This window comes from Falco biarmicus, chromosome 19 (assembly GCF_023638135.1).
Source record: "Falco biarmicus isolate bFalBia1 chromosome 19, bFalBia1.pri, whole genome shotgun sequence".
In the NCBI taxonomy this organism is placed as follows: domain Eukaryota; kingdom Metazoa; phylum Chordata; class Aves; order Falconiformes; family Falconidae; genus Falco; species Falco biarmicus.
In genome coordinates, this window is record NC_079306.1 from 1,474,922 (window position 1) to 1,497,308 (window position 22,387).

Consider the following 22,387-nt stretch of genomic DNA (forward strand, 5'->3'; position numbering starts at 1 on the left):
GGGTGCAGTGATGGCTCGGGGTGCTGGCGATGGCGTGGTGATGGCTCGGGCTGCAGCGATGGCTCGGGGTGCAGCGATGCGCTAGTGTGGTGATGGCTCGGGGTGCAGCGATGGCTCGGGGTGCCGGCGATGGCGTGGTGATGGCTCGGGGTGCAGCGATGGCTCGGGGTGCAGCAATGCGCTAGTGTGGTGATGGCTCGGGGTGCCGGCGATGGCTCGGGGTGCAGCAATGGCTCGGGGTGCAGCGATGGCTCGGGGTGCCGGCGATGGCGTGGTGATGGCTCAGGGTGCAGCGATGGCTCGGGGTGCAGCGATGCGCTAGTGTGGTGATGGCTCAGGGTGCAGCGATGGTTTGGCGATGGCTTGGGGCGCAGCAATGGCTCAGGGTGTGGCGATGTGCTTGCACGGTGATGGCTTGGGGTGCGGTGATGGCTCGGGGTGCGGCGATGCACTAGCGCAGTGATGGCTTGGGGTACAGCAATGGCTTGGGGCACAGCAATGCCTCAGAGTGCAGCAATGCGCTAGCGCGGTGATGGCTCAGGGTGCAATGATGGCTTGGGGTGCGGCGATGCCTCGAGGTGCCCCAGCATCGCTGCTGGGTCCTCACCGCCACGTGAACACCGCGGGCTGGAGGAGGGGAACCGCCTCTTGCTCTCAGCAGAATTAACACATGCCCAGCTGCTCATCTTTGACAACTCCAACACTCTGGGGTTTGGGACAGACACCTGAGATCCGGCAGAAATGAGTCGTTAGCCTGACTTCACCTGCTTTTAATTGAACTGAGCTACTAGCGGCTGTAGCGCAAAGCCGTACAGCAACGCAGCTTGGGTCCTACAAATTTCCAGCTACAAAGAGCAAAAGTACTGCGCCAGATCCAACGCTGGGCATCCAAAAAAGCACTCAGGACCCCGTGGGGACCAAATAATGGTCGGTGGGTGAGGAACGTTGAAATGCCAAAGTCCCTGCTGCCCCTTGGTGCCGCTGGAAATGGCAGACGGGAGTTTTGCATTTAAACCAGAACCGGTTTAAAGCTATTCTGGTCCTCCTGCACCAGAGCTGGTGCTGCAAAGGCCACAGGGTGGGCTTTGAATAGGAACAAGATAACCTAGCCAGGCCCAGAAGGGAGTTAATGAAGCGAAATTAATTACAGCCAGGCACCGTGAGTAGCCAGCGCAGCCGCCGGCACCCGCAGCAGCTCCCATTGTGGGGGCAGGCGGTGACCCCGACCCCTCCAAGCTGTCATCTCCCGCAGCTCCCCGTTATCCTGCCGGGCTGCGCTGGGAGAGGTGACCCCATCCATCTGTCACCGCCGTGCGTCGCATCGGCGCGGCCGTCGTGGGACATGAGGGTGGTGAGCCGCAGCGTGCGCCGGGGGGGTTACAGCAGCCCGGTGACACCAGTGACACCAGCGGGAGCAGCTCTCGGGGATGAGAGTGGAAAAGTGGAAAAGCCGCAGGTTTTCACACTTGGGGCTCGGATGCACACATGATGCGTGCGCCCTCAGAGCACTCCAGGACCCTCAGGGAGTACCGGGACCCCCAAAACAGCCAATGCAATTCCCAGGGGGGGTACGGCAGCAGCCAGGCAGGACACTGACATGAGCAGCTCTCACATATGAGAGCAGAAAAGTGGGAAGAAATGGAAAAGCCGCAGGTTTTCACACTCAGGGCTCTGATGCACACACGATCCGTGCACCCTCAGAGCACCCCAGGACCTTCAGGGGGTACCTGGACCCCAAAAACAGCCAATGCAATTCCTGGGGGGGTTACAGAGCAGCCAGATGACACCAGCATGAGCAGCTCTCGGGTATGAGAGTGAAAAGAAATGGAAAAGCCGCAGGTTTTCACGCTCGGGGGTCTGACATGTGATCCGTGCACCCTCAGAGCACCCCAGGACCCTCAGGGGGTACCTGGACCGGACCCCCCAAAACAGCCAATGCAATTCCCAGGGGGGTACAGCAGCAGCCAGGCAGGACATTGACATGAGCAGTTTTCACTTATGAGAGCAGAAAATTGGGAAGAAATGGAAAAGCCACAGGTTTTCACACTTGGGGGTCTGACACGCATGTGATCCATGTGTCCTTAGAGCGCTGCAGGACCCTCAGGGGGTACCTGGACCCCCAAACCAGCCAACACAATTCCCGGGGACACCAGCAGGACACTGACATGAGCAGCTCTCACATATGGGAGTGAAAAAGCAGAAAGAAATGGAAAAGCCGCAGGTTTTCACACTCAGGGCTCCGACATGCATGTGATCCACGAGCCCTCGGTTCGCTGCAGGACCCTCAGGGGTACCAGGACCCCAAAAACAGCCAATGCAATTCCCAGGGGGGTATGGCAGCAGCCAGGCAGGACACTGACATGAGCAGCTCTCACATATGAGAGCAAAAAAGCGGAATGAAGTGGAAAAGCCACATGTTTTCACACTCAGGGCTCCAATGCACACACAATCTGTGCACCCCTGGAGCACCCCAGGACCCTCAGGGGGTACCTGGCCCCCAAAAACAGCCAATGCAATTCCTGGGGGGGGGGGGGGGTACGGCAGCAGCCAGGCAGGACACTGACATGAGCAGCTCTCACATATGAGAGCAGAAAAGTGGAAAGAAATGGAAAAACCGCAGGTTTTCACACTTGGGGCTCGGATGCACACACAATCTGTGCATCCTCAGAGCAACCCAGGGACCCTCAGGTGGTACCTGGACGCCAAAAACAGCCAATGCAGTTCCGGGGGGGGGGGGGTACGGCAGCAGCCGGGCAGGACACTGACATGAGCAGCTCTCGCATATGAGAGCAAAATAGTGGGAAGAAATGGAAAAGCCGCAGGTTTTCACACTCAGGGCTCTGATGCACACACGATCCGTGCACCCTCAGAGCACCCCAGGACCCTCAGGGGTCCTGGACCTGGACCCCAAAAGCAGCCCCCAGGAACCTGCCCCCTCCCATACAGCCCCAGGCCCCTGCCTCACGACCCTGCCCCCTCCCACGCAGCCCCCTACCCTCAGCCCCTGCCCCAGGCCCCTCCCCTAAACCCCCGGCCCCGCCCCCGCAGGACGCCAGCGGCCCCGCCCCCCCGCCGGTCCTCCCGCCAGCAGAGGGCGGCGGCCCGGGGCGGTGCCTCTCTAGCGCGGCCGGCGCGCGGCCTCTCTATGGCTGTTTCCGGTTCCGGCCCGCTCCCCTTTGTGCTGGAGAAGATGGCGGCGCGGGCGGGATTCCAGTCGGTTACTCCCAGCGGCGGCGGCGGTGGGGCCGCTGCCGGGGCCGGCGCGCTGGGTCCGGGCACGCCGGGCGGGCCGGTGCGCATGGGCCCGGCTCCGGGACAGGGCCTGTACCGCTCGCCGCTGCCGGGAGCCGCCTACCCGGTGAGGCGGGGGAGGGGCCGGCGGGGACCGGCGCTGCGCGGGGCGGGGCGGGGGGCGGCGGAGACGGGGGCGGCCCCGGCTCCTCCCGGTGGGCACTGGACCGGTTTTCTTTTCTCCGCAGCGCCCCGGAATGCTACCGGGCAGCCGGCTGGCGCCGCAGGGCCCCGCCATGGGGCCGCCCGGTTACGGCGGGAGCCCGGCGGTGCGGCCCGGGATGGCGCAGGCCAGCCTGGACCAGGCCCGCAAGCGGCCGGCGCCGCAGCAGCTCCAGCAGGTGCAGCCGCAGGCCGTGCCCAACCGCAACCACAAGTAAGGGCCGGTGTCCCGGGCCGCGGGGGGTCTCGGGGCATCCCGGGATCAACCCGGGCAGCGGGGGGTCTCGGGGCATCCCGGGATCAACCCGGGCCGCGGGGGGTCTCGGGGCATCCCGGGATCAACCCGGGCCGCGGGGGGTCTCGGGGCATCCCGGGATCAACCCGGGCCGCGGGGGGTCTCGGGGCATCCCGGGATCAACCCGGGCCGCGGGGGGTCTCGGGGCATCCCGGGATCAACCCGGGCCGCGGGGGGTCTCGGGGCATCCCGGGATCAACCCGGGCAGCGGGGGGTCTCGGGGCATCCCGGGATCAACCCGGGCAGCGGGGGGTCTCGGGGCATCCCAGGATAAAGTGAGGGGTCTCAGGGCATCCCAGGATAGACGCGGGCAGCTGGGGGTCTCAGGGCATCCTGGGACACCCCTGGGCAGCGGGGTGGTATCAGGGTGTCCCAGGATAAAGCTGGGCAGTGGGATGTCTCAGGGCATCCCGGGATAAACCCGGGCAGCGGGGAATCTCGGGGCATCCCGGGATAAACCCGGGCAGCGGGGGGTCTCGGGGCATCCCGGGATCAACCCGGGCAGCGGGGGGTCTCGGGGCATCCCAGGATAAAGTGAGGGGTCTCAGGGTATCCCAGGATAAACCCGGGCAGCAGGGGGGTCTCAGGGCATCCCGGGATCAACCCGGGCAGTGGGATGTCTCAGGGCATCCCCAGGCGGGGGCACAGACACGATGCCTCTCCCCAAAGGCCCCGCGGGGAGATGCTGGGTTTCGGGGTGCAGGCAGGGCCCCCTGGAATCGGAGGGTGAGTGGTGACCCCTCGCTGAAGCGGGGGCTGTACGGGGTGGGGGGCAGCGGCGTCAGGCACGGCCTGGGGGGAGTCGGTGGGTCAGGCTTCTCCTGGCTGCTGCTTCTTGGGCGGCCGAAAGGGATGTCTGGTGCCTTTGGAGCTCCTCTGGGAGACCCGTCCAGCAGAGAAAAGAATAACCTGGAGCCGCTGACAGGAGCGAACCCCTGTTACGTTTGTAGCAGCGTAACGTGGCGCTCCGGTAACGCTGGGAATTCATCCCTGGATTTCAAATCCTAGAAAATTCAATCTCAAGCTCATTGAGGCTCGCGAGCCGCTTTGTTTAGGCGGTGTGTGCCAGCGCGCCCTTCCCAGCTGGCCGGCACCCCGTTTTCTGAGCTCTCGTAGGGAACGTGAGGTGGGGAGGGATCGGCTGGCTGCACCGCCGCGGGTTGCATCAGCTCTGCGCGGGGGGTTGTGGGGCGAGCGAGCCTGACTGTGCTGACGGGGACGATGACACCCCTGAAAATGAGAACCTGGGCCCCCGACTGGCATCCAGGCTGCGAGTTCTCCCACCGGTGGCTTTGCACAGGGAGGGGAGCCCCCAGCACAGCCTGACGCCCCCTCCCCCCCTGCTCCCAGCACCCCTGGGCCCCCCTGCACCTCCCCCCCTGCTCCCAGCACCCCTGGGCCCCCCTGCACCTCCCCCCCTGCTCCCAGCACCCACAGGTCCCCCCTGCACCTCCCCCCCTGCTCCCAGCACCCATGGGCCCCCCTGCACGTCCCCCCTGCTCCCAGCACCCCTGGGCCCCCCTGCACCTCCCCCCCTGCTCCCAGCACCCCTGGGCCCCCCTGCACCTCCCCCCCTGCTCCCAGCACCCCTGGGCCCCCCTGCACCTCCCCCCCTGCTCCCAGCACCCCTGGGCCCCCCCTGCACCTCCCCCCCTGCTCCCAGCACCCCTGGGCCCCCCTGCACCTCCCCCCCTGCTCCCAGCACCCCTGGGCCCCCCTGCACCTCCCCCCCTGCTCCCAGCACCCACGGGCCCCCCTGCACCTCCCCCCCTGCTCCCAGCACCCCTGGGCCCCCCTGCACCTCCCCCCCTGCTCCCAGCACCCCTGGGCCCCCCTGCACCTCCCCCCCTGCTCCCAGCACCCATGGGCCCCCCTGCACGTCCCCCCTGGGTTACCGTGTGACACTAAACCGGAGGATAAGCCGTCGCCTTGCTCCCTTCGTGAGCGCCTGCAGTTAATTTGCAGAAAGCCGTTGCCATTTTCATGCCCGTGTCTGCCTCTTCTTCCTTCGCAGCGCTAAGAAGAAGAAGATGGCTGACAAAATTCTACCTCAGAGGGTGAGTGGCACCGTGCAGTGGTGCGGCACGGGCTGGAGGAGCGTGGGGGAGCCGGCGGTGATTTGCATTCTTGATTGTCGTGTAGATTCGTGAACTCGTACCCGAGTCTCAGGCCTATATGGACTTGCTGGCTTTCGAAAGAAAACTGGACCAGACGATCATGCGGAAACGCTTGGATATCCAGGAGGCTTTGAAGCGACCCATTAAGGTAGGGGAGGGTCACATTCTGCTGGTCCTGAGCCAGGTTTGGAGGTTCTGGCTTTGGTTAAGACAGCAGGAGGGTGCCGAAGCGTGGGGCACGTCCCTGTAAGTGTGGCACGCTGGGAATCTTAATGCTCCGGACGTAGAGCGTGGGGAATATGAGGCAGCTAAACCCACGAAGCTCAGTTTTAGCAAAACATAAGCCAGATGGTCAGCCCTTTATTTCAGAATTCACACTGAGCCGCTGCGTTTTCTCCTAGCAAAAACGAAAGCTACGTATTTTTATCTCCAATACCTTCAATCCAGCCAAGTCTGATGCGGAGGATGGTGAAGGGACAGTTGCCTCCTGGGAGCTCCGGGTGGAAGGACGGCTGTTGGAAGACGTAAGTGTGAAATCCCCAGCTGCAGAGGTGCCTTTCTGGATCTGGAATTGGCAATGAAACCAGTTTCTTAGCGTCCGAGAGCACAGCTAGGGGCTTGATATCCTCCTTCGTCTCTGTTTTCCAAGGAGTCTGATGGTGCCGAGACCGAGAGCCCAGCTTGGAGACCGATGGGTGTCCCCATGGCAGGACACGAGTTATACAAAGTTCTTATAGCTCTAAGAATTAATGGTGAGAGCAGATCAGTGGCCCTTGTGTCCCCTGGCTCTGAGAACCAGGGTGCTTGCACTGTACGTAATTGCCGAGCGATTGAATTCCTGCAAGCTCGTCTTTTTAACTCCAGGCTTTCACTTTCTGACTTGGAACTTGATTTTTCAAGCACACGTTGGTGAATTTAGGTGTTCAGAACTTCAAAGGAGCGCTGTCGTGCACGGTGGCTGTGCTTGAGTGCTGAAACTTGCTGTCCTAACACTTTTCCTTCCTGTGTTGCTTGCAGTCTGCTTTGTCCAAATACGATGCCACCAAGCAGAAAAGAAAGTTCTCATCCTTCTTTAAATCTCTGGTCATTGAACTTGATAAAGACCTGTATGGCCCTGACAATCACCTGGTAGAGGTGAGCTGCTTTTTGCTGTGTTGCCTCTAAAAACGGGTTGGTGTTTCGGCAGACGACAGGGTTTGTGTAACTTGAGAGTTGAGGGCACTGAAGGCTTGAACAAGTGGCTGGGAGCCAGGAACTCTTGAATTCTTATCTTAGCTTTTCCTCTTGACTTGCTGGGGGTCTGAACGAATGTATTAACTCTTGTTTCTAAGTGGGAATAAGGCAAACTTGAGGTGGGTGGGATTTACTGGCAAGCTCACTGGGTGGCCAGCGGCAGGAGCAAAGGGGACCGGGTGTGGGGCTGCTCCTAAATTCCCTCTCCTGGTGCAGTGGCACAGGACTGCGACGACTCAGGAGACGGACGGCTTCCAGGTGAAGAGGCCGGGAGATGTAAACGTGCGCTGTACTGTCCTTCTGATGCTGGATTACCAGGTGAGATGTTGGGCGTAACAGCGCTGGGCACGTCCCGTGCGCCGTGGCTGTGGCCACCTCACCTCTCTGTGCGTTTCTTTTCAGCCTCCCCAGTTCAAACTGGATCCCCGCTTGGCTCGTCTCTTGGGGATTCACACTCAGACGCGCCCGGTGATCATCCAGGCGTTGTGGCAATACATCAAGACTCACAAGCTGCAGGACCCCCACGAGCGGGAGTATGTCATCTGTGACAAATACCTCCAGCAGGTAACGGGGCGGCCGGAACGAGCGACGGTTGCGGTTTTTCTTGGTCGGCGGGCGCCGAGCTGCCCGTTGCGTCCCTCAGCCCCATGTTTCCGTCGCAGATATTTGAATCTCAGCGGATGAAGTTCTCTGAGATCCCCCAAAGGCTTCACGCGTTGCTTATGCCCCCGGAGCCGATCATCATTAATCACGTGATCAGGTGAGACGGGTCCACTTCTCTTCCTATTTCTGGGAAGGAGAGCGGAAGGGATGGGCGAGGCTGGCACAGGAAGGGGATGTGACACGTTCTGGTTTTCAGCAGCCGTTCCCATGTCGCCTGTCGTTGTTTCTACGTACAAGAACAGCCGCCTCTCTCCGTTACCGCGTCCCTCTTTCCCACCAGGCGCTCCCACGTTCCTGCTGTCCTTTTTGCATTACGCTTTTGTAGCTTAGATGGAGCAATCGCTGGGTCCTCGTGCTGCCAAGCCAGCCGGGGAGCTGCGCTGCGTGGTGTCAGAGCCGAAGTTAGCGCCACCACGAGCGCAGCTTGGCCCTGCCTGCACCCCATATGCTGCGTCAGTCCCGGAAGAGCTACGGTTTGGTGCTTTCTTGAGCTCTTTAATTATTTTGGCTTCTTTCTCGTGGATGGCTCCTAGTGTTGACCCAAACGACCAGAAGAAAACAGCCTGCTATGACATTGACGTGGAGGTGGACGATACCTTGAAAACTCAGATGAATTCCTTCCTGCTGTCCACAGCCAGCCAGCAGGAGATCGCGGCGCTGGATAACAAGGTGGGAAGAAGCCCCTTCAGCTCTGCCCTCCTCACGGCTGGGTGGGAATGTGTCCCTGGAGCAGGTGACCCCTGCAGAGGCCAGGGGTTCAGCTTTGCTCTTTCGTGCCTTGGGAAGCTGGGGTGGGATCAGCCGTGCTCACAGACAGGCGGCATCACCTGGAAATGCAATTTTAAAGCCAACACTGGGAAAACCGGTAATATTTAGAGCAGGAAACTGGAAGTTGAAAATCCCGATGGGTGTAAGTCAATCGGGGAGTATAAGAATTTGCCTGGTGGGTTGGGTCCCTTGATGTTTGTCTGACTTTTTCCCCTATTCAGCGGTTTAGTTGCTGTGCTTATCTCCTTCAGATTCATGAAACAATAGAGACAATTAACCAGCTGAAGACACAGCGTGAGTTCATGCTGAGCTTTGCCCGAGATCCTCAGGGCTTCATCAACGACTGGCTACAGTCCCAGTGCCGGGATTTAAAGGTAAAACTTTTCTCTTGTGTGGAAGGTGGATCCAGTCACACGCTCCCCTCATTATAACCAGCTCCCGCAGAGACAGGGAGGCGATTTCCCGCTCGGAAAGCGAGACTAGAATTGGAGTCAGGTGTAAAAACCTGACCTGACTGTAGTGAAATTTCTTTGAGGGAAGGGGAGGGGGCCCGGGTTCGCTCAGCACAGCCGGAGTTTCCGCGCTCCCTGAACTGCCGTCCTTTGTGCTCTCCAGACAATGACTGATGTGGTTGGGAATCCTGAAGAGGAGCGTAGAGCTGAGTTCTACTTCCAGCCATGGGCTCAGGAAGCCGTGTGCCGATACTTCTACTCCAAGGTGAGTGTCCCCGGGCAGGGGTCCCCCTCCCTACCCAGCGGCTTGGGGTCCCTGTCCCTTCTCGGACACTGCCCGTGGGAAGCGGCGGTGCTCAGCTTCGCTTGTACCCTCGGTCCCAGTTTGAGTTCATCCCTTTTCCAGCTGGGTCCCGTGTTACTGGGACGCTGTGGCACTGCACCATCTGAATCTGCTAACGCTGCGCCTTTGGCTTCTCTTGCAGGTGCAGCAAAGACGGCAGGAACTGGAGCAGGCCCTGGGAATCCGTAACACATAGGCTGCTCCGCTCCTCCCCAGCCAGAAGGCAGCACAGCTATTTTTGGCGACGGAGAGCTGCAGAGTACGCCGTTAAGGCTCACATAAACCCACGCCGGCAGCGAGGCCCACGTCATTATTCATCCTGGCATTGTCCCTCTTGGGGCAGCTCCAGGACAGCTGGGGTCTTCTGGGGTTGTGACAAGCAGCCGGGCTCCGCTGAGCACACGTTTCTACCTGGTTTTCTTCCTGACTGTTGCCTTGTCAGTCCCAAGGCTTCCGAGAGCCTCCCCGTGACTCCGTGCTGCCTGTAGTGTCCCCAGTAGCCGGTGCAACCGCTGCCTCGGAGCCTTTCTCACGTTCAGAACCCACAGCCCGTTCTTCCCCAACTAGCATCTAGTTGTGGCACCAAGACCTGGCTCTGGGAAACCTGGATCTGCTGTAAATCCGGGGAATTCGGGGGTTGGTCTCTTTTTTCCTGCCTCGTTTTATAGCCAGGGGCCGGGAGACGCAGCGGGCAGGATGCCACGAGCTGACATACCTCCCTGCCCTCACTCCCTCGCTCGGAGGGGGCTGCTGCACGGGGCTGCCTCATCGGTCACCCTCTCCCTCGAGGAAGTTACTGGTCTGTGTAGAGAATTGCTTCTTCCCTCGTCCCGTTTTGGTTTGGTTTTTTTTTTTTTCCCCTGCCCTGCTCCCTTCATATTCTTTGACAGACTGTGCTAGGGGAGGCGAGGCAGCGGCTCGCTGCAGGGATGTGGAAGCGTTGGTGAGACTTCTCGGCGCTTCGGAGGACCTACAGCCACCCGCGGACCCGGCAAACCGCCCGGCTGCTCGTTTTCCCTGTAGCAGGGAGAGGGGGATGCAGCAACCGCCTGGTGGGATTGCGCGGGGGCGTAGGCTCATTCCTTTGGGACAGTTATCCTGTGTCACTTGCTGCGGGCACCAGCAGCTCCTGCGTGTGGATCTGAGGGTGTAACAGGACAGTCCTTGGGATCGGATGGATCTCCGAGCGGACACGGGTTAGCAGGGGATCCCGTGCTGAAGCTCCTGTGGTTTTTAGTCAAATTTTAGATTCTGGGGCTGCCCTAAGGCCCAGCATGGTTCAGGAATGTACAAGTAGATTTTCTCTGCTGTGAGGAGTAACAGCCCAGATGCCTCTTCATGGGATGAGTTACTAGTGAACTAGTGGTCAGGAGTAAGAGAGTGGCTTCTCTTCACCCGGATCTCGGTGTTTCTGCTCGGGACTGTAATGCCGACGGACCTCCCCGCAGCCAGCCGCGGCGTGGCGGGGAAGGTGGCTATGGATTTGGGAGCCTGGGTGGCCCTACTTGTGTCTGTGTTACTACATGTCCGTGAGTAATAGGCTCTCGCCGTCCCTTCTCCTTTGCCCCCTTATGAACCGGCTCCTCTGTGGTACTGGGGTGAAGGTCTCGGTGCTGGTGAAGCAGCCCACTGACTCCTCAGGGTATTCACGCATGAAGGATGCTGAGTACTGCGTAGGCAAACCTAGCTGTTGCAGAGTAACTGCTTTTCTTAACTGAATATTATGGTTTTTTCCATGGACCAAATTTTTCTTTTTCTTTCTTTTTTTTTTTTTTTTTTTTTTGTACTGTATCCTTGTAGACGTCACCCAGTTTTAATAAAAGCCTCCTGCGAAGGAAGCTGTCCTCCCTCCTGCGCTGACAGCACGCTTTCAGCAGCTGCCTCGGTGGATGACACTTGCGTGCTTGCCTGGGAAAGGACGGGGTTATCTCCCGTTTGGTTTTTTCCAGTTGATTATTTACAAAGCCAGCTGGGTTAAGAGACAGGAGAAAGCTCTTCCTATTTTGGCCTTTCATGTAAGGATCTCCTGGCTTGGCGAGCCTGCTACGCCTTCTGCAAAGTGCGCTTTTGTGGTAAATAAGCGAAGTAACTTGAGCAAAACTGGAAAGGCAGCGACCAAGCTGCTGACAAAAATCCAGGCAGCTCGGTTTGCACATTGCAGCCTTGCAGAATGGTGACAGCTCGTTACAAGCCCCAAGGGAGCCGGGCATAATTTTGAAGGAAAGTGGATTAAAGTTTACGTTAGGAGGATTTAAAACTATGCGAGAGGCGAATCGCTCTCGTCGCCCGGCCTTATTTATAGAAGTGGGAATGTAATGCTTCCCAGAAAACCTGAAAGCCCTTGTTGCAGGGGAGGAGATGCTGTGGGGATGGAGGAAAGGGCAGCGCTGCTGCTGCAGGCTGGGGGGCGGGGGGGGGGGGCTGGCCCGGGGGTGAAAATCCCCCTTCTTGGGCAGGAGGGGGGGATAAAATGCCTTGGGCAGGGAAGGGGGGGAGAGGAGCGGCAGTCACGGCTCCCACTTCAGCCGAGAGCTGGGATCTGAGCTCCTTCACCTTGGCTTCGGGGGAGAAATCCGCACCTGCGGTGCTGCCCCCGCGTTGCTTACCGAGCTGGGAGCGCTGGGAGCACTGGCCGTGCCTGGGGAAGGGCTGGCTTTGCCCCGCCGGGGCAGGGTGCTGTGCTCCCCCCTGGGCAAGGTGCTGTGCTTCCCCCCCGGGGCAGGGTGCTGGGTCCCCCTGGGGAAGGGCTGTCTTTGCCCCCCCGGGGCAGGGTGCTGGGTCCCCCTGGGGAAGGGCTGGCTTTGCCCCCCCGGGGCAGGGTGCTGGGTCCCCCTGGGGAAGGGCTGGCTTTGCCCCCCCGGGGCAGGGTGCTGGGTCCCCCTGGGGAAGGGCTGGCTTTGCCCCCCCGGGGCAGGGTGCTGGATCCCCCTCGGCAGGGTGCTGAGTCCCCGGGGCAGGGTGCTGTGCTTCCCCCCCCGCCCCGGGCAAGGTGTTTTGTCCCCCCCGGGCAGGGTGCTGGATCCCCCCTGGGCAAGGTGCTGTGCTCCCCCCCCCCCCCGGGGCAGGGTGCTGTGTCCCCCCCCGGGGAAGGATGCTTTGCTCCCCCCCGGGGCAGGGTGCTGAGTCCCCGGGACAGGATGCTGTGCTCCCCATCCCCCCGGGGCAGGGTGCTGTGTCCCCCCCCGGGCAAGGTGCTGTGCTCCCCCCCCCCCCCCCCCCCGGGGCAGGGTGCTGTGCTCCCCGGGACAGGATGCTGTGCTCCCCATCCCTCCGGGGCAGGGTGCTGAGTCCCCCCCGGGCAGGGTGCTGAGTCCCCCCCGGCAGGGTGCTGAGTCCCCCCCGGGGCGAGGCGGGGCTGGGGGCGGGTCGGTGCCGCCCCCGCTCCAGGCGGCCTTGAAATGCCATCGGCGGGCTCAGGGCTCAGCGCCGCGCAGCGCCCCGGCTCCCAGCACCATGGGCGGCAAGAAAGTCTGCATCGTGGGCTCCGGCAACTGGTGAGCGACCAGTGCCTGGGCACTGGGGTCCCCTCTGCCCGCGCATCGGGGTCCCGGTCCTCCCCGCGCCCCCCGGAGCCCCCGTTTCACCAGGACCCCCGTGATCCGTGGTGCACCGGGCTCCCTGGTACCCGCTGCCCACGGCTCCGCTCTGCCCACGCAGGGGCTCGGCCATCGCCAAGATCGCCGGCACCAACGCGGCGCGGCTGAGCACCTTCGAGAGCCAGGTGAGCATGTGGGTGCTGGAGGAGGAGGTGGGCGGCCGGCGGCTCACCGACATCATCAACACGGAGCACGAAAACGTCAAGTACCTGCCAGGGCACAAGCTGCCCCCCAACGTGGTGAGTGTGACCCAACGTGGTGAGTGTGACCCAACGTGGTGAGTGTGGCACAACCTGGTGAGTGTGGCACAACCTGGTGAGTGTGACCCAACGGGGTGAGTGTGGCACAACCTGGTGAGTGTGACCCAACGGGGTGAGTGTGGCACAACCTGGTGAGTGTGGCACAACCGGGTGAGTGTGACCCAACGTGGTGAGTGTGACCCAACGTGGTGAGTGTGACCCAACGTGGTGAGTGTGGCACAACCTGGTGAGTGTGGCACAACCTGGTGAGTGTGGCACAACCTGGTGAGTGTGGCACAACCTGGTGAGTGTGACCCAACCCGGTGAGTGTGACCCAACGTGGTGAGTGTGACCCAATGGGGTGAGTGTGACCCAACCTGGTGAGTGTGACCCACGGCAGCAGCCTCCGGTCTGGTGCTGGTAATAAATAACTGCACTGGGAGCTGCTGGATGTGCTCCCTGGTGTGCTGGGCGCGAGGGGATGCACCGGGAAGCGTGGGACGCGGCTGCGCCTTCCCGGTGACCTTGGTCCGTGCTCGGACGAGCTGCAGCCCTGGCTGGCTTCGCTGCCTGCGTTGCTCCCGCTGGGCTTGGGGCCATGTGGCTGCCCCGAGCTGGCGGCGGCGGCGTGCGGGGAGCCGAGGGGGCGTGTGGGGAGCCAAGGTGGCATGCGGGGAGCCGAGATGGCATGTGGGGAGCCGAGGGGGCGTGCGGGGAGCCAAGGTGGCATGCGGGGAGCCGAGATGGCATGTGGGGAGCCGAGGGGGGCGTGCGGGGAGCCGAGATGGCATGTGGGGAGCCGAGGAGGCGTGCGGGGAGCCAAGGTGGCATGTGGGGAGCCGAGGGGGGCGTGCGGGGAGCCAAGGTGGCATGTGGGGAGCCGAGGGGGCATGCGGGGAGCCGAGGTGGCATGTGGGGAGCCGAGGTGGCGTGCGGGGAGCCGAGGTGGCGTGCGGGGAGCCGAGGGGGCGTGCGGGGAGCCGAGGTGGCATGCGGGGAGCCAAGGTGGCATGCGGGGAGCCAAGGTGGCATGCGGGGAGCCAAGGTGGCATGCGGGGAGCCGAGGGGGCGTGCGGGGAGCCGAGGGGGCGTGCGGGGAGCCGAGGGGGTGTGCGGGGAGCCGAGGTGGCATGCAGGGAGCCGAGGGGGTGTGCGGGGAGCCGAGGTGGCATGCAGGGAGCCGAGGGGGTGTGCGGGGAGCCAAGGTGGCATGTGGGGAGCCGAGGGGGCGTGCGGGGAGCCGAGGGGGCGTGCGGGGAGCCGAGGTGGCGTGCGGGGGAGCCGAGGTGGCATGTGGGGAGCCGAGGGGGCGTGCGGGGAGCCGAGGGGGCGTGCGGGGAGCCGAGGTGGCATGCAGGGAGCCGAGGGGGTGTGCGGGGAGCCAAGGTGGCATGTGGGGAGCCGAGGGGGCGTGCGGGGAGCCGAGGGGGCGTGCGGGGAGCTGAGGGGGCGTGCGGGGAGCCGAGGTGGCATGTGGGCAGCCGAGGGGGCGTGCGGGGAGCCGAGGTGGCATGTGGGGAGCCGAGGGGGCGTGCGGGGAGCCGAGGGGGCGTGCGGGGAGCCGAGGTGGCATGTGGGCAGCCGAGGGGGCGTGCGGGGAGCCGAGCCCACCGGGCTCGCTGGTGCTGAATGTGATCCCAGCTCTTCCCACGGGACCAGCTCGGCTGCGTTTGCCCTGCTCTGCTCCGACCCCTCTGTCCTGCCAGCTCAGCGCCTTCGTCCCTTCCTTCCCTTACGCTGGTACCCCCCGCGGTCACTCCCAAGCCCCTTCTCCCCTTGCCCTGGCTTCGGGACACACGCGCTGCACAACTACAGGCGCCAGCTGCTGACAGCAGTCGTACTCTTCAGGTAGCGGAGCCAGACCTGCTGAAAGCCTGCACCGGGGCTGACATCCTCCTGTTCGTGGTGCCCCACCAGTTTATTGGCCAAGTCTGCGACCAGCTCAAGGGCCACGTAAAGAAAGACGCGGTTGGGGTGTCGCTCGTCAAGGTGGGAGCGGGGGGAGCGCTGCCCGGGCTGGGGGGGAGGGCAGGGGGTACCCGGAGGCAGCCTGGATCTGAGAGGCTGCAAAGGGAGTCCTGGGATTTTGGAGCAGAAATTGGGCTCTGGGGGTGGGGATGGGGGCAAAGGGGGAGGGGGGCAGAGTCTTTGTGGGGATTTGGGGGCGTAAAGGATGAGAGGATGTGGGGGATCTCAAGCGCTGTGAGGAGTGGGATGCAGCTGAGCACTGGGGGGGCTGTCGGGATGGGTCGGAGCACTGCAGGACAGGGATCACGGAAGGGTGTGGGTTGGAAGGGACCTTAAAGACCACCCAGTTCCAACCCCCTGCCAGGGGGACCCCCCCCCACCAGCCCAGGGTGCTCCCAGCCCCGTCCAACCTGGCCTTGGACCCTTCCAGGGCTGGGGCACCCACAGCTCCCCAGTGCCAGCGCCTCGCCGCCCCCACAGTAAAGAATTTCTTCCAACAGCTGCTCTACATCTCCCCTCTTTTAGCTTAAACCCATTCCCCCTTGCCCTGGCACTATGTGCCCTCGTACAAAGTCTCTCTGGCGATGGGATGGGGGCTGGTGGGGCCAGGTCTCCGGCAGAGCAGGTGCTCGTCTCCATCCCTGGTTGTCTCCCAGGGGGTGGACGAAGGACCAGATGGGCTGAGGCTGATCTCAGACATTATCCATGAAAAACTGGGAATAGAGATGAGCGTCCTCATGGGGGCCAATATTGCAAACGAAGTGGCAGAAGAGAAGTTCTGTGAAACGACCATCGGTAAGGAGCCGTGACCCCTTCGCGTTAGCAGCCCTTGTTTCTAGCGAGCAGGAAAAGGCAAAGGGGCGAACGTGGTGCGGCTGGAACCGCTGCTGCCTGGCGTGAGCCGGCCCTTTGTCCCTGGGGAGTTAGGCTCCCGTAGGAGCTGGATGAACTCAGGGTTTACGATGTGATCGCTCCCTTCGTTAAAAATGTGCATTTCACAGACCCTGAGGATCAGGGAGCCTGCCTGGTGCAAATTAGAGGGGTGGCCACCGAGAGACCCTTTAGAAACAAGAGTCACCTTCGTTCCCTTGGGCTTCAAGGCACGCTCACCTGGATCTCATGTTGTTGCCAACCAGGGCCACTTGAAAGTTTATCTGGCGACTGTTCCTAACATCCTCCGCGCTGGCTGTGAGTTGTGCACAGCAGCCAAAACCAACCAGAAGGGTTTGGTGGGTTAGAAATTACGGGATTCCAAGCGTCTGTACATTAAACAAATGCAAATGTGCTGTGCAGGAGGCTGCAGGGACTGGGGAGGTGTAAGCAGAGCGTGCTGGCGCTGCAAGCTCTCGCACAGGACACCTCAAGAACATGGGAGAATTTTCCAAATCCAAATGTGCAATGTTGGAAGATGCCTTTAATCTCCTGGGCATGGAGTTTCTGCCTGGCTTGACACAGCAGTAGGGATTATCCCCATTTTCTGGGAATCCCGACGTTGAACCTTGCTTATCTGGCAGGCAATGTGTGCGTGGCGCTTTGTGGACCTGGAAAAGTTTAGCGATGTCTCTCCGTTGGGCAACAGGTTCCCCTTGCTACAAAGGTTGTGGTGGAGGAGAGCGGCACAGTCCTGCCTTAGGGTCTCCTTGCATCATCTTCCTCCTCCTCCCTTTGTCTCATCAGGCTGCAAGAACGCGCAGCACGGGCGGACGCTGAAGGAGCTGATGCAGACGCCAAACTTTCGGGTGACGGTGGTGGAGGAGGCTGACACCGTAGAGATCTGCGGGGCTCTCAAGGTGGGTGAGCTGCTCACCGGGCTTTGTGGGTCTTAGTCAGCAGGGCCTGTGGTTCTCTAGGAGCTCTGGGGTGGAGGCTGCCGGCTGAATGATCCTGCTGGATACTGCCCTGTGGCTCGCTGAGACCTTTGAGTCCCCCTTTGGAGGGATCTGTGGACGTGTCCTGTCCAGGGAGGAGGGATGACGATCGCTGGCATAGGCAGGGGCAGGCAGGAGCCTGTGCTTGGGATCACGCATGGACACCACAAAGCCCTGAGCTCCTTTGGGAACAGATCCCTCTGTGCTGCTGCTCTTTTCCAGAACGTCGTGGCTGTCGGAGCTGGTTTCTGCGATGGGCTCGGCTATGGAGACAACACAAAAGCTGCCGTGATCCGTCTGGGACTGATGGAGATGATCGCCTTTGCCAAAGTCTTCTGTAAGGGCTCCGTCACCGCCACCACCTTCCTGGAGAGCTGCGGGGTCGCGGACCTCATCACGACCTGCTACGGTGGCCGCAATCGCAAGGTGGCCGAGGCTTTCGTCAAGACGGGGAAGGTAAGAGGAGCAGGGAGCAGGCAAGGCTGATGTCTGCAGGGAGATGAACCCAATTAGCATCGTGGTACCATGCCTTCGTTTGCTGCCGCAGCCTGGCTCCGGGGAGGGAGCGCGGGGCGGCGGGTGGGCTTGCAGGGTCCAGCTCCCTCACCGTTGGGTTCTTTCAGTCTATTGAGCAGCTGGAGAAGGAGATGTTGAATGGGCAGAAGCTGCAGGGTCCCCCGACGTCTGCCGAGCTGCATCGCATCCTTAAAAGCAAGAACTTAGTGGAGAAGTGAGTGCTGTCACCTCTCTCGTCCCCTTTTTGGGGCTGGGGCTGGGCTCTTTCCTGCAGCTGTGGGAGGGGAAGCCCCCCCTCAGCATCTCTGCTGCTCGGGTCGGTCTCTGCACTGCCCAGGGTGGGAACAGCCAACGTGCCGCCGTCCCACCCGCTCCCACCCCGTGGTCCTGCACGTCGCAGCAGAAGCCGGGGTGCTCTGCCAGCCGTGGCGACAGGGCAAGGGGTGACTTTGTCCATCTGCCCACAGGTTCCCCCTCTTCACAGCCGTGTATCGGATCTGCTACGAGGGCAAACCTGTTACCGATGTCATCAAGTGTCTCCAGAACCACCCTGAGCACATGTAGGTGGGTTCTGCCTGCAAAACCACTGATCCTGCCGAGAGGAGCCGAGAGCTCCTGCCCACACCTACTTGCTCTGCTGCTACAGCTTTGTAAGGGGTCCGGATTTCCTGGGAGCCTTGCAGAGTTGCTGGAAGGGCAGAGGTTCCCTTTCCCAGCCCTGGACACTGCCAGCCTGAGCCTGGCATCTGCACGGAGGTACCTGCTGATCTCCCTTTCTCTCTGAAGGGCTCGTGGAACTGCTGCTGCTGCGTGGGGTCTGCCCAGCGCAGTGCTGAGCATTTTCCCCCTTTCAATTTCTCTTGCCCTGATGGATTCAGTTCAGGGACTCTGCCAGGTCATCCTGATGGCTCCGGGCTGTGCAGAAGGCACCGCCTGGAAGGACGAGCTTTGCTGTTAGCTCCACGGGGCCACTTTGCATGATGCCAGCCCTTTCCTGCTTGCTGCTGTTCTTGGCTTAACTCTCATGGAGCGGGCACAGCTCCCTGCCGGGCTCCACCGGGGTGGCTGAAGCTCCTCAGGACTTTCAAAGGGGCTGAGGATCACTCTTCTTTCTAAGCAACGCCAGCATAGAAGATAGCAGCATTCTTTTCCCACCCTGCCATGTGCTGCTTCCCCAGCCACCACCAGCTGCTCCTGGCGGACGCTGTGGCCAACGCTTCAGCTGCTCCTGGTGAACACCATGGCCAATGCTTCAGATGCGAGGGCAGCCCCAAGGCGCAACTTCCGAGCTTGGTTTGTTTAGCTTTTTTGCTCTTGCAATCAAACCTGGCCCCTGCACCCAGGGAACTCCCCTGTTGTCACACGTTTGCCTGTGCTAATTCCACGTCCACTGACTGTCCCTGGACAGCTTTTCTCCCTCTGGTCAGTTTGTCCTCTGGCTGGCTTGGGCAATGCAGGGACCAACTGCCCCAAAGTCTTTCTGAGCAGCTGGCAGGCTGCGTAACCCTTGGCAGCGTACCTGACAAAGCAGTTGGGTCATGTTGCTTTTAGATGAATGATCCACAGCGCCTTTTTGCCATTTCCTTGGCTTGCTCCGGTCTATGCCTTATCCCGGTCTTTTGCTTCTCCATGTGGCTTCCGAGAACACGGGTTCCGTGCTTACTTTCCCTGCTGTCTCCTGTGAGGGTGCTGGAAACTGCTAAGGCGCAAGGGGCAGCCGCAGACATGTGAGCCGCAGGAGGTACGAGGAGACCTCCAACATCACAGGAGGGGACAGAGGTCTCGTGCCTCGTGCTGTGCTGTTGAAACTTGCCCCTTGTCCAGGCGGGTGCCACGTGCCTCTCTGGTCCTCTGAAGCTGGCTCGCTCCGCTCGTGTTTGCTCAGGGCAGCGTGGCCAGCGGTTCACTGATCCCTGGCAGGGCTGGCAGGCCAGGGCTGCTGCAGGGCTCGCTGTCCACCCCCGTTCCGGGTCCTAGTGCTGCTGGGTCTCTGATTAGCAGTGTACTTTTATGAACATTTGAAAGAATAATAAACTCTGAGAGGTGAAGGGAGACATGCTCTTTGCTCTGTGGCTCTGGTGCATCATTGTCTTTGGGTTGTTGCCTGCTGGACCGGCTAAGAGCGCAGAACAAGGCACTGTCAGTTCCCTCCTGGCTCAGCACCCTTGAGTGCTGGCTCAGAAACAGCCAGAATGCCCCCGCAGGTCACTATTCAGTCACAACGTAACACGGTGTCCCACTTGCTTTTCCTCAGCAGCGGTTCCGGCGTTAAAAGTTTGGCTGTAGGACCAAAGAGGGCTGAGACTGCGATGTTGAACCGGGTACAGAATCCTGACCCTTCTACCTGGGGCCTGCAGGAGCTGGGCCAGGACCCCACTGTGCCCCAGGTACCCCAGGCCTCCCCTTCTTTGATCTCTTGGCTTCTTGGGACACACTGCATTGTTTTATTCATCTTTTCTCAACTGCTTTTCCCAGATTTGCCTTGTCCCTGTTTTTCTTTGAAATGCATCTCATACCGAGTGACCTTTCCAGGACTGTTAGCCCTCTGCTCAGCTCTTGCTAGGGGAATTCAATCTGCTGGCACTGCAGTTGTTTCTGTGCCTTTTATTAGACACGCTTTCTCACTAGGCACTCTACGACCTTTAAATTTAACTGAGCTATCGTACGGAAAGTAGCCAGCATCGGTTTCCTCTAATGAGGAACTTTACTGAGGTTGGAGGGAGGATAAAGGAAGTCCATCCAGCATGTTCCTGCAGGGCTGGCACAACTTCTCGTTCCCTTTGTCTTGAAGTGCTTCAGGAACCCCAGCTCAAGGCTGATGTAAGAGAGAGGGTCTGGGAGCGCTGCTCCCTCCACACGTTGCAGCCTCTCGCCTTGGCTCACTAGACTCTTGCCAGCACCTGCCCGCAGCCGCAGCAGCATCTAGAATTGTGTTTTGGACTTGCTGGTAGCTCCTCTGCTGTGGAAGTGCTTTGTGCATCCCTCCTGGCGTGGGTTTCTTTGCCCCAGGGTGCTGCTGGCAGTGGCCGAGCCCCTGCAGACCCTCCCAGGAAAGATCCCAAGCCTCACTTGGGGGCGGCTGTTGACAAATCTCTTGCTTTAAGCCTCTTAGACACCCCGTGCCTTGCACTAGTGCCGGAGTTCATGAGCTATAAAAAGTCTTCCCTTTGCCATTTAGAGTTATGTTCTGCAGCCTCAGCACATCCCGGCGCTTCAGGACTCTGCAGGAGCCACTGCTGCGCGGTGGCCTGGGGAAGGGACGAGGGAGAGGGGGGTGGCTGGCAGCCTGGGTGCCCACGAGCACCCCGAGAGCAGAGCAGCGCTGCGACAGCACTGTTCAGATGCCAGCGAGGAGCTCTGGGAGGTACCAAGAGCCTCTCTGGTGCCTTTGGAGCTCCTGAAGCCCTTTAGGAGCACCTGAAGCTCTTTTGGAGCTCCTGGAGCCCTCTAGGAGCACCTGAAGCCGCCCTGGAGCAGCTCCTGAAGTCCTCCTGGAGCAGCTCCTGAAGCCCTCCTGGAGGAGCTCCTGAAGCTCTTTTGGAGCTCCTGAGGCGCTCCTGGAGCACCTGAAGTCCCCCTGGAGCTCCTGAAGCCCTTTGGGAGCACCTGAAGTCCTCCTGGAGGAGCTCCTGAAGCCCTTTTGGAGCAGCTGAAGCCCTCCTGGAGGAGCTCCAAAAGCCCTTTGGGGGAGCGCCTGAAGCCCCCTTGGAGCAGGCTCCTCGTCTGCCAGCATGGGCTGGGCCCTCAGGCAGGCGCCTCAGCCAGGGTGGGCCGTGTGCGGCCTGGCCTCCAGCCGGTGCAGCTGCGGGCAGGCCCCGGGGGGCTGCCGGTGCCTCAGCGCCCCGCAAGGTGCCCGGTGCGGCGGGGCAGGGGCTGTGCCGAGGAGAGGGGCCCGGGGGGCTGGGGGCGCCGCCTGAGGTAAAAACGCGCGGCCGCCCGCCGGCAGGGGGCGCTGCAGGCCGCCGCCTCGGCGGACTCCACATCCCAGCAGGCAGCGCGGCGGCCCGCCGCTCTCACGTGACGGGAAGGGGCGGGGCGCTGCCCGGAAGTGCAGGGCGGTGGGACCGGAGCCTGAACAGTGCAGGTAGGGAGATGGCGGGGGCGCCGGGGCACGCAGGGGAGCGCTGGCGGCCCCGCTGACCCCCGCCCTGTGTTGCAGGCGCGGTCATGGTGTCCGGCAAGCAGCTGGCGGATTTCGGCTACAAGGCCTTCTCCAGCTCCATGCTGCTGCTGACGGTCTACGGCGGGTACCTGTGCGGCGTCCGCGCGTACCACCTCCTGCAGCGCCGCCGGGAGCGGCAGAATGCGGCCGGCCCCGAGAGCTGAGGGGGGGGCTGGGGCCCCAACCCACCTGGAGGGGAGCAGCGACCCCCCCCACCCCCGGTTCCCCCAGCCTGGGGGAAGGGAGGTCCGGCCCCGAGAGCTGAGGGGGGGCTGGGACCCTGTCCCACCTAGGGGGGAACAGGGACACCCCCCCCCGACTCCCCCAGGCTGGGGGAAGGGAGGTGGGGCCCCATCCCACCTCGGGGGAACAGGGCCCTGTCCCCCCCTCGGCTCCCCTAGGCTGGGGGAAAGGAGGTCCAGCCCTGAGAGCTGAGGGGGGTTTGGGGACCCCTCCCTAGCTCCCCCAGGCTGGAGGAAGGGAGATGGGGCCCCATCCCCACCTCTGGGGGAGCAGGGACCCCCCACCGGCTCCCCCAGGCAGGGGGAAGGGATGTGGAGCGCAATAAAAACAATGTGAAAACACTCAAGTGTGGTGGTGCGTGGTATCTGCCCCAAACAGCGCGGGAATAGCTCCCCTTCAGCTTAAAAAAGTACTTTTCAGAACACCATGGGATAGCTCTGTTTCACCTTAAAAAAGGGTTTTTCAGCACAG

At 61.7% G+C, this 22,387-nt stretch overlaps 3 protein-coding genes across 9 annotated transcripts; all 3 read left to right on the forward strand.

Moving 5' to 3' along the window:
* The first annotated feature begins 3,170 nt into the window (after nt 1–3,170).
* On the forward strand, nt 3,171–9,721 carry SMARCD1 (SWI/SNF related, matrix associated, actin dependent regulator of chromatin, subfamily d, member 1). Of its 2 annotated transcripts, XM_056321874.1 has the most exons (14): nt 3,171–3,358; nt 3,480–3,667; nt 4,418–4,474; nt 5,763–5,805; nt 5,891–6,013; nt 6,267–6,389; nt 6,883–6,999; nt 7,315–7,416; nt 7,501–7,662; nt 7,761–7,858; nt 8,295–8,430; nt 8,781–8,903; nt 9,145–9,246; nt 9,467–9,721. In XM_056321874.1, the coding sequence occupies exons 1-14, from the start codon at nt 3,191–3,193 to the stop codon at nt 9,518–9,520; spliced, it is 1,596 nt and encodes a 531-aa protein (XP_056177849.1). In that variant the 5' UTR covers nt 3,171–3,190; the 3' UTR covers nt 9,521–9,721. The 2 variants fall into 2 exon arrangements, with proteins under 2 accessions (XP_056177849.1, XP_056177850.1); XM_056321875.1 differs by lacking the exon at nt 4,418–4,474.
* Nucleotides 9,722–12,728: 3,007 nt separating this feature from the next.
* GPD1 (glycerol-3-phosphate dehydrogenase 1) lies at nt 12,729–21,758 on the forward strand. Of its 5 annotated transcripts, none has more exons than XR_008818991.1 (10): nt 12,729–12,818; nt 12,982–13,159; nt 15,008–15,148; nt 15,784–15,922; nt 16,805–16,917; nt 17,218–17,451; nt 17,619–17,725; nt 17,979–18,075; nt 19,766–19,898; nt 20,690–20,777. XR_008818991.1 is itself a non-coding variant. In XM_056321890.1 (9 exons), exons 1-8 carry the CDS (start codon nt 12,778–12,780, stop codon nt 18,073–18,075), a joined length of 1,050 nt encoding a protein of 349 aa, XP_056177865.1. In that variant the 5' UTR covers nt 12,729–12,777; the 3' UTR covers nt 21,671–21,758. The 5 variants fall into 5 exon arrangements, 2 of the variants coding, with proteins under 2 accessions (XP_056177865.1, XP_056177864.1); XR_008818989.1 differs by lacking the exon at nt 20,690–20,777 and adding an exon at nt 20,303–20,688; XR_008818990.1 differs by lacking the exon at nt 20,690–20,777 and adding an exon at nt 20,303–20,688 and having other exon boundaries at nt 19,769–19,898.
* LOC130141165 (cytochrome c oxidase assembly protein COX14) lies at nt 21,679–22,262 on the forward strand. 2 transcript variants are annotated; one of them, XR_008818993.1, is made up of 2 exons: nt 21,679–21,919; nt 22,017–22,262. XR_008818993.1 is itself a non-coding variant. In XM_056321906.1 (1 exon), the coding sequence occupies exon 1, from the start codon at nt 21,679–21,681 to the stop codon at nt 21,835–21,837; it is 159 nt and encodes a 52-aa protein (XP_056177881.1). In that variant the 3' UTR covers nt 21,838–22,262. The 2 variants fall into 2 exon arrangements, 1 of the variants encoding a protein (XP_056177881.1); XM_056321906.1 differs by having other exon boundaries at nt 21,679–22,262.
* The last annotated feature ends 125 nt before the right edge of the window (nt 22,263–22,387 follow it).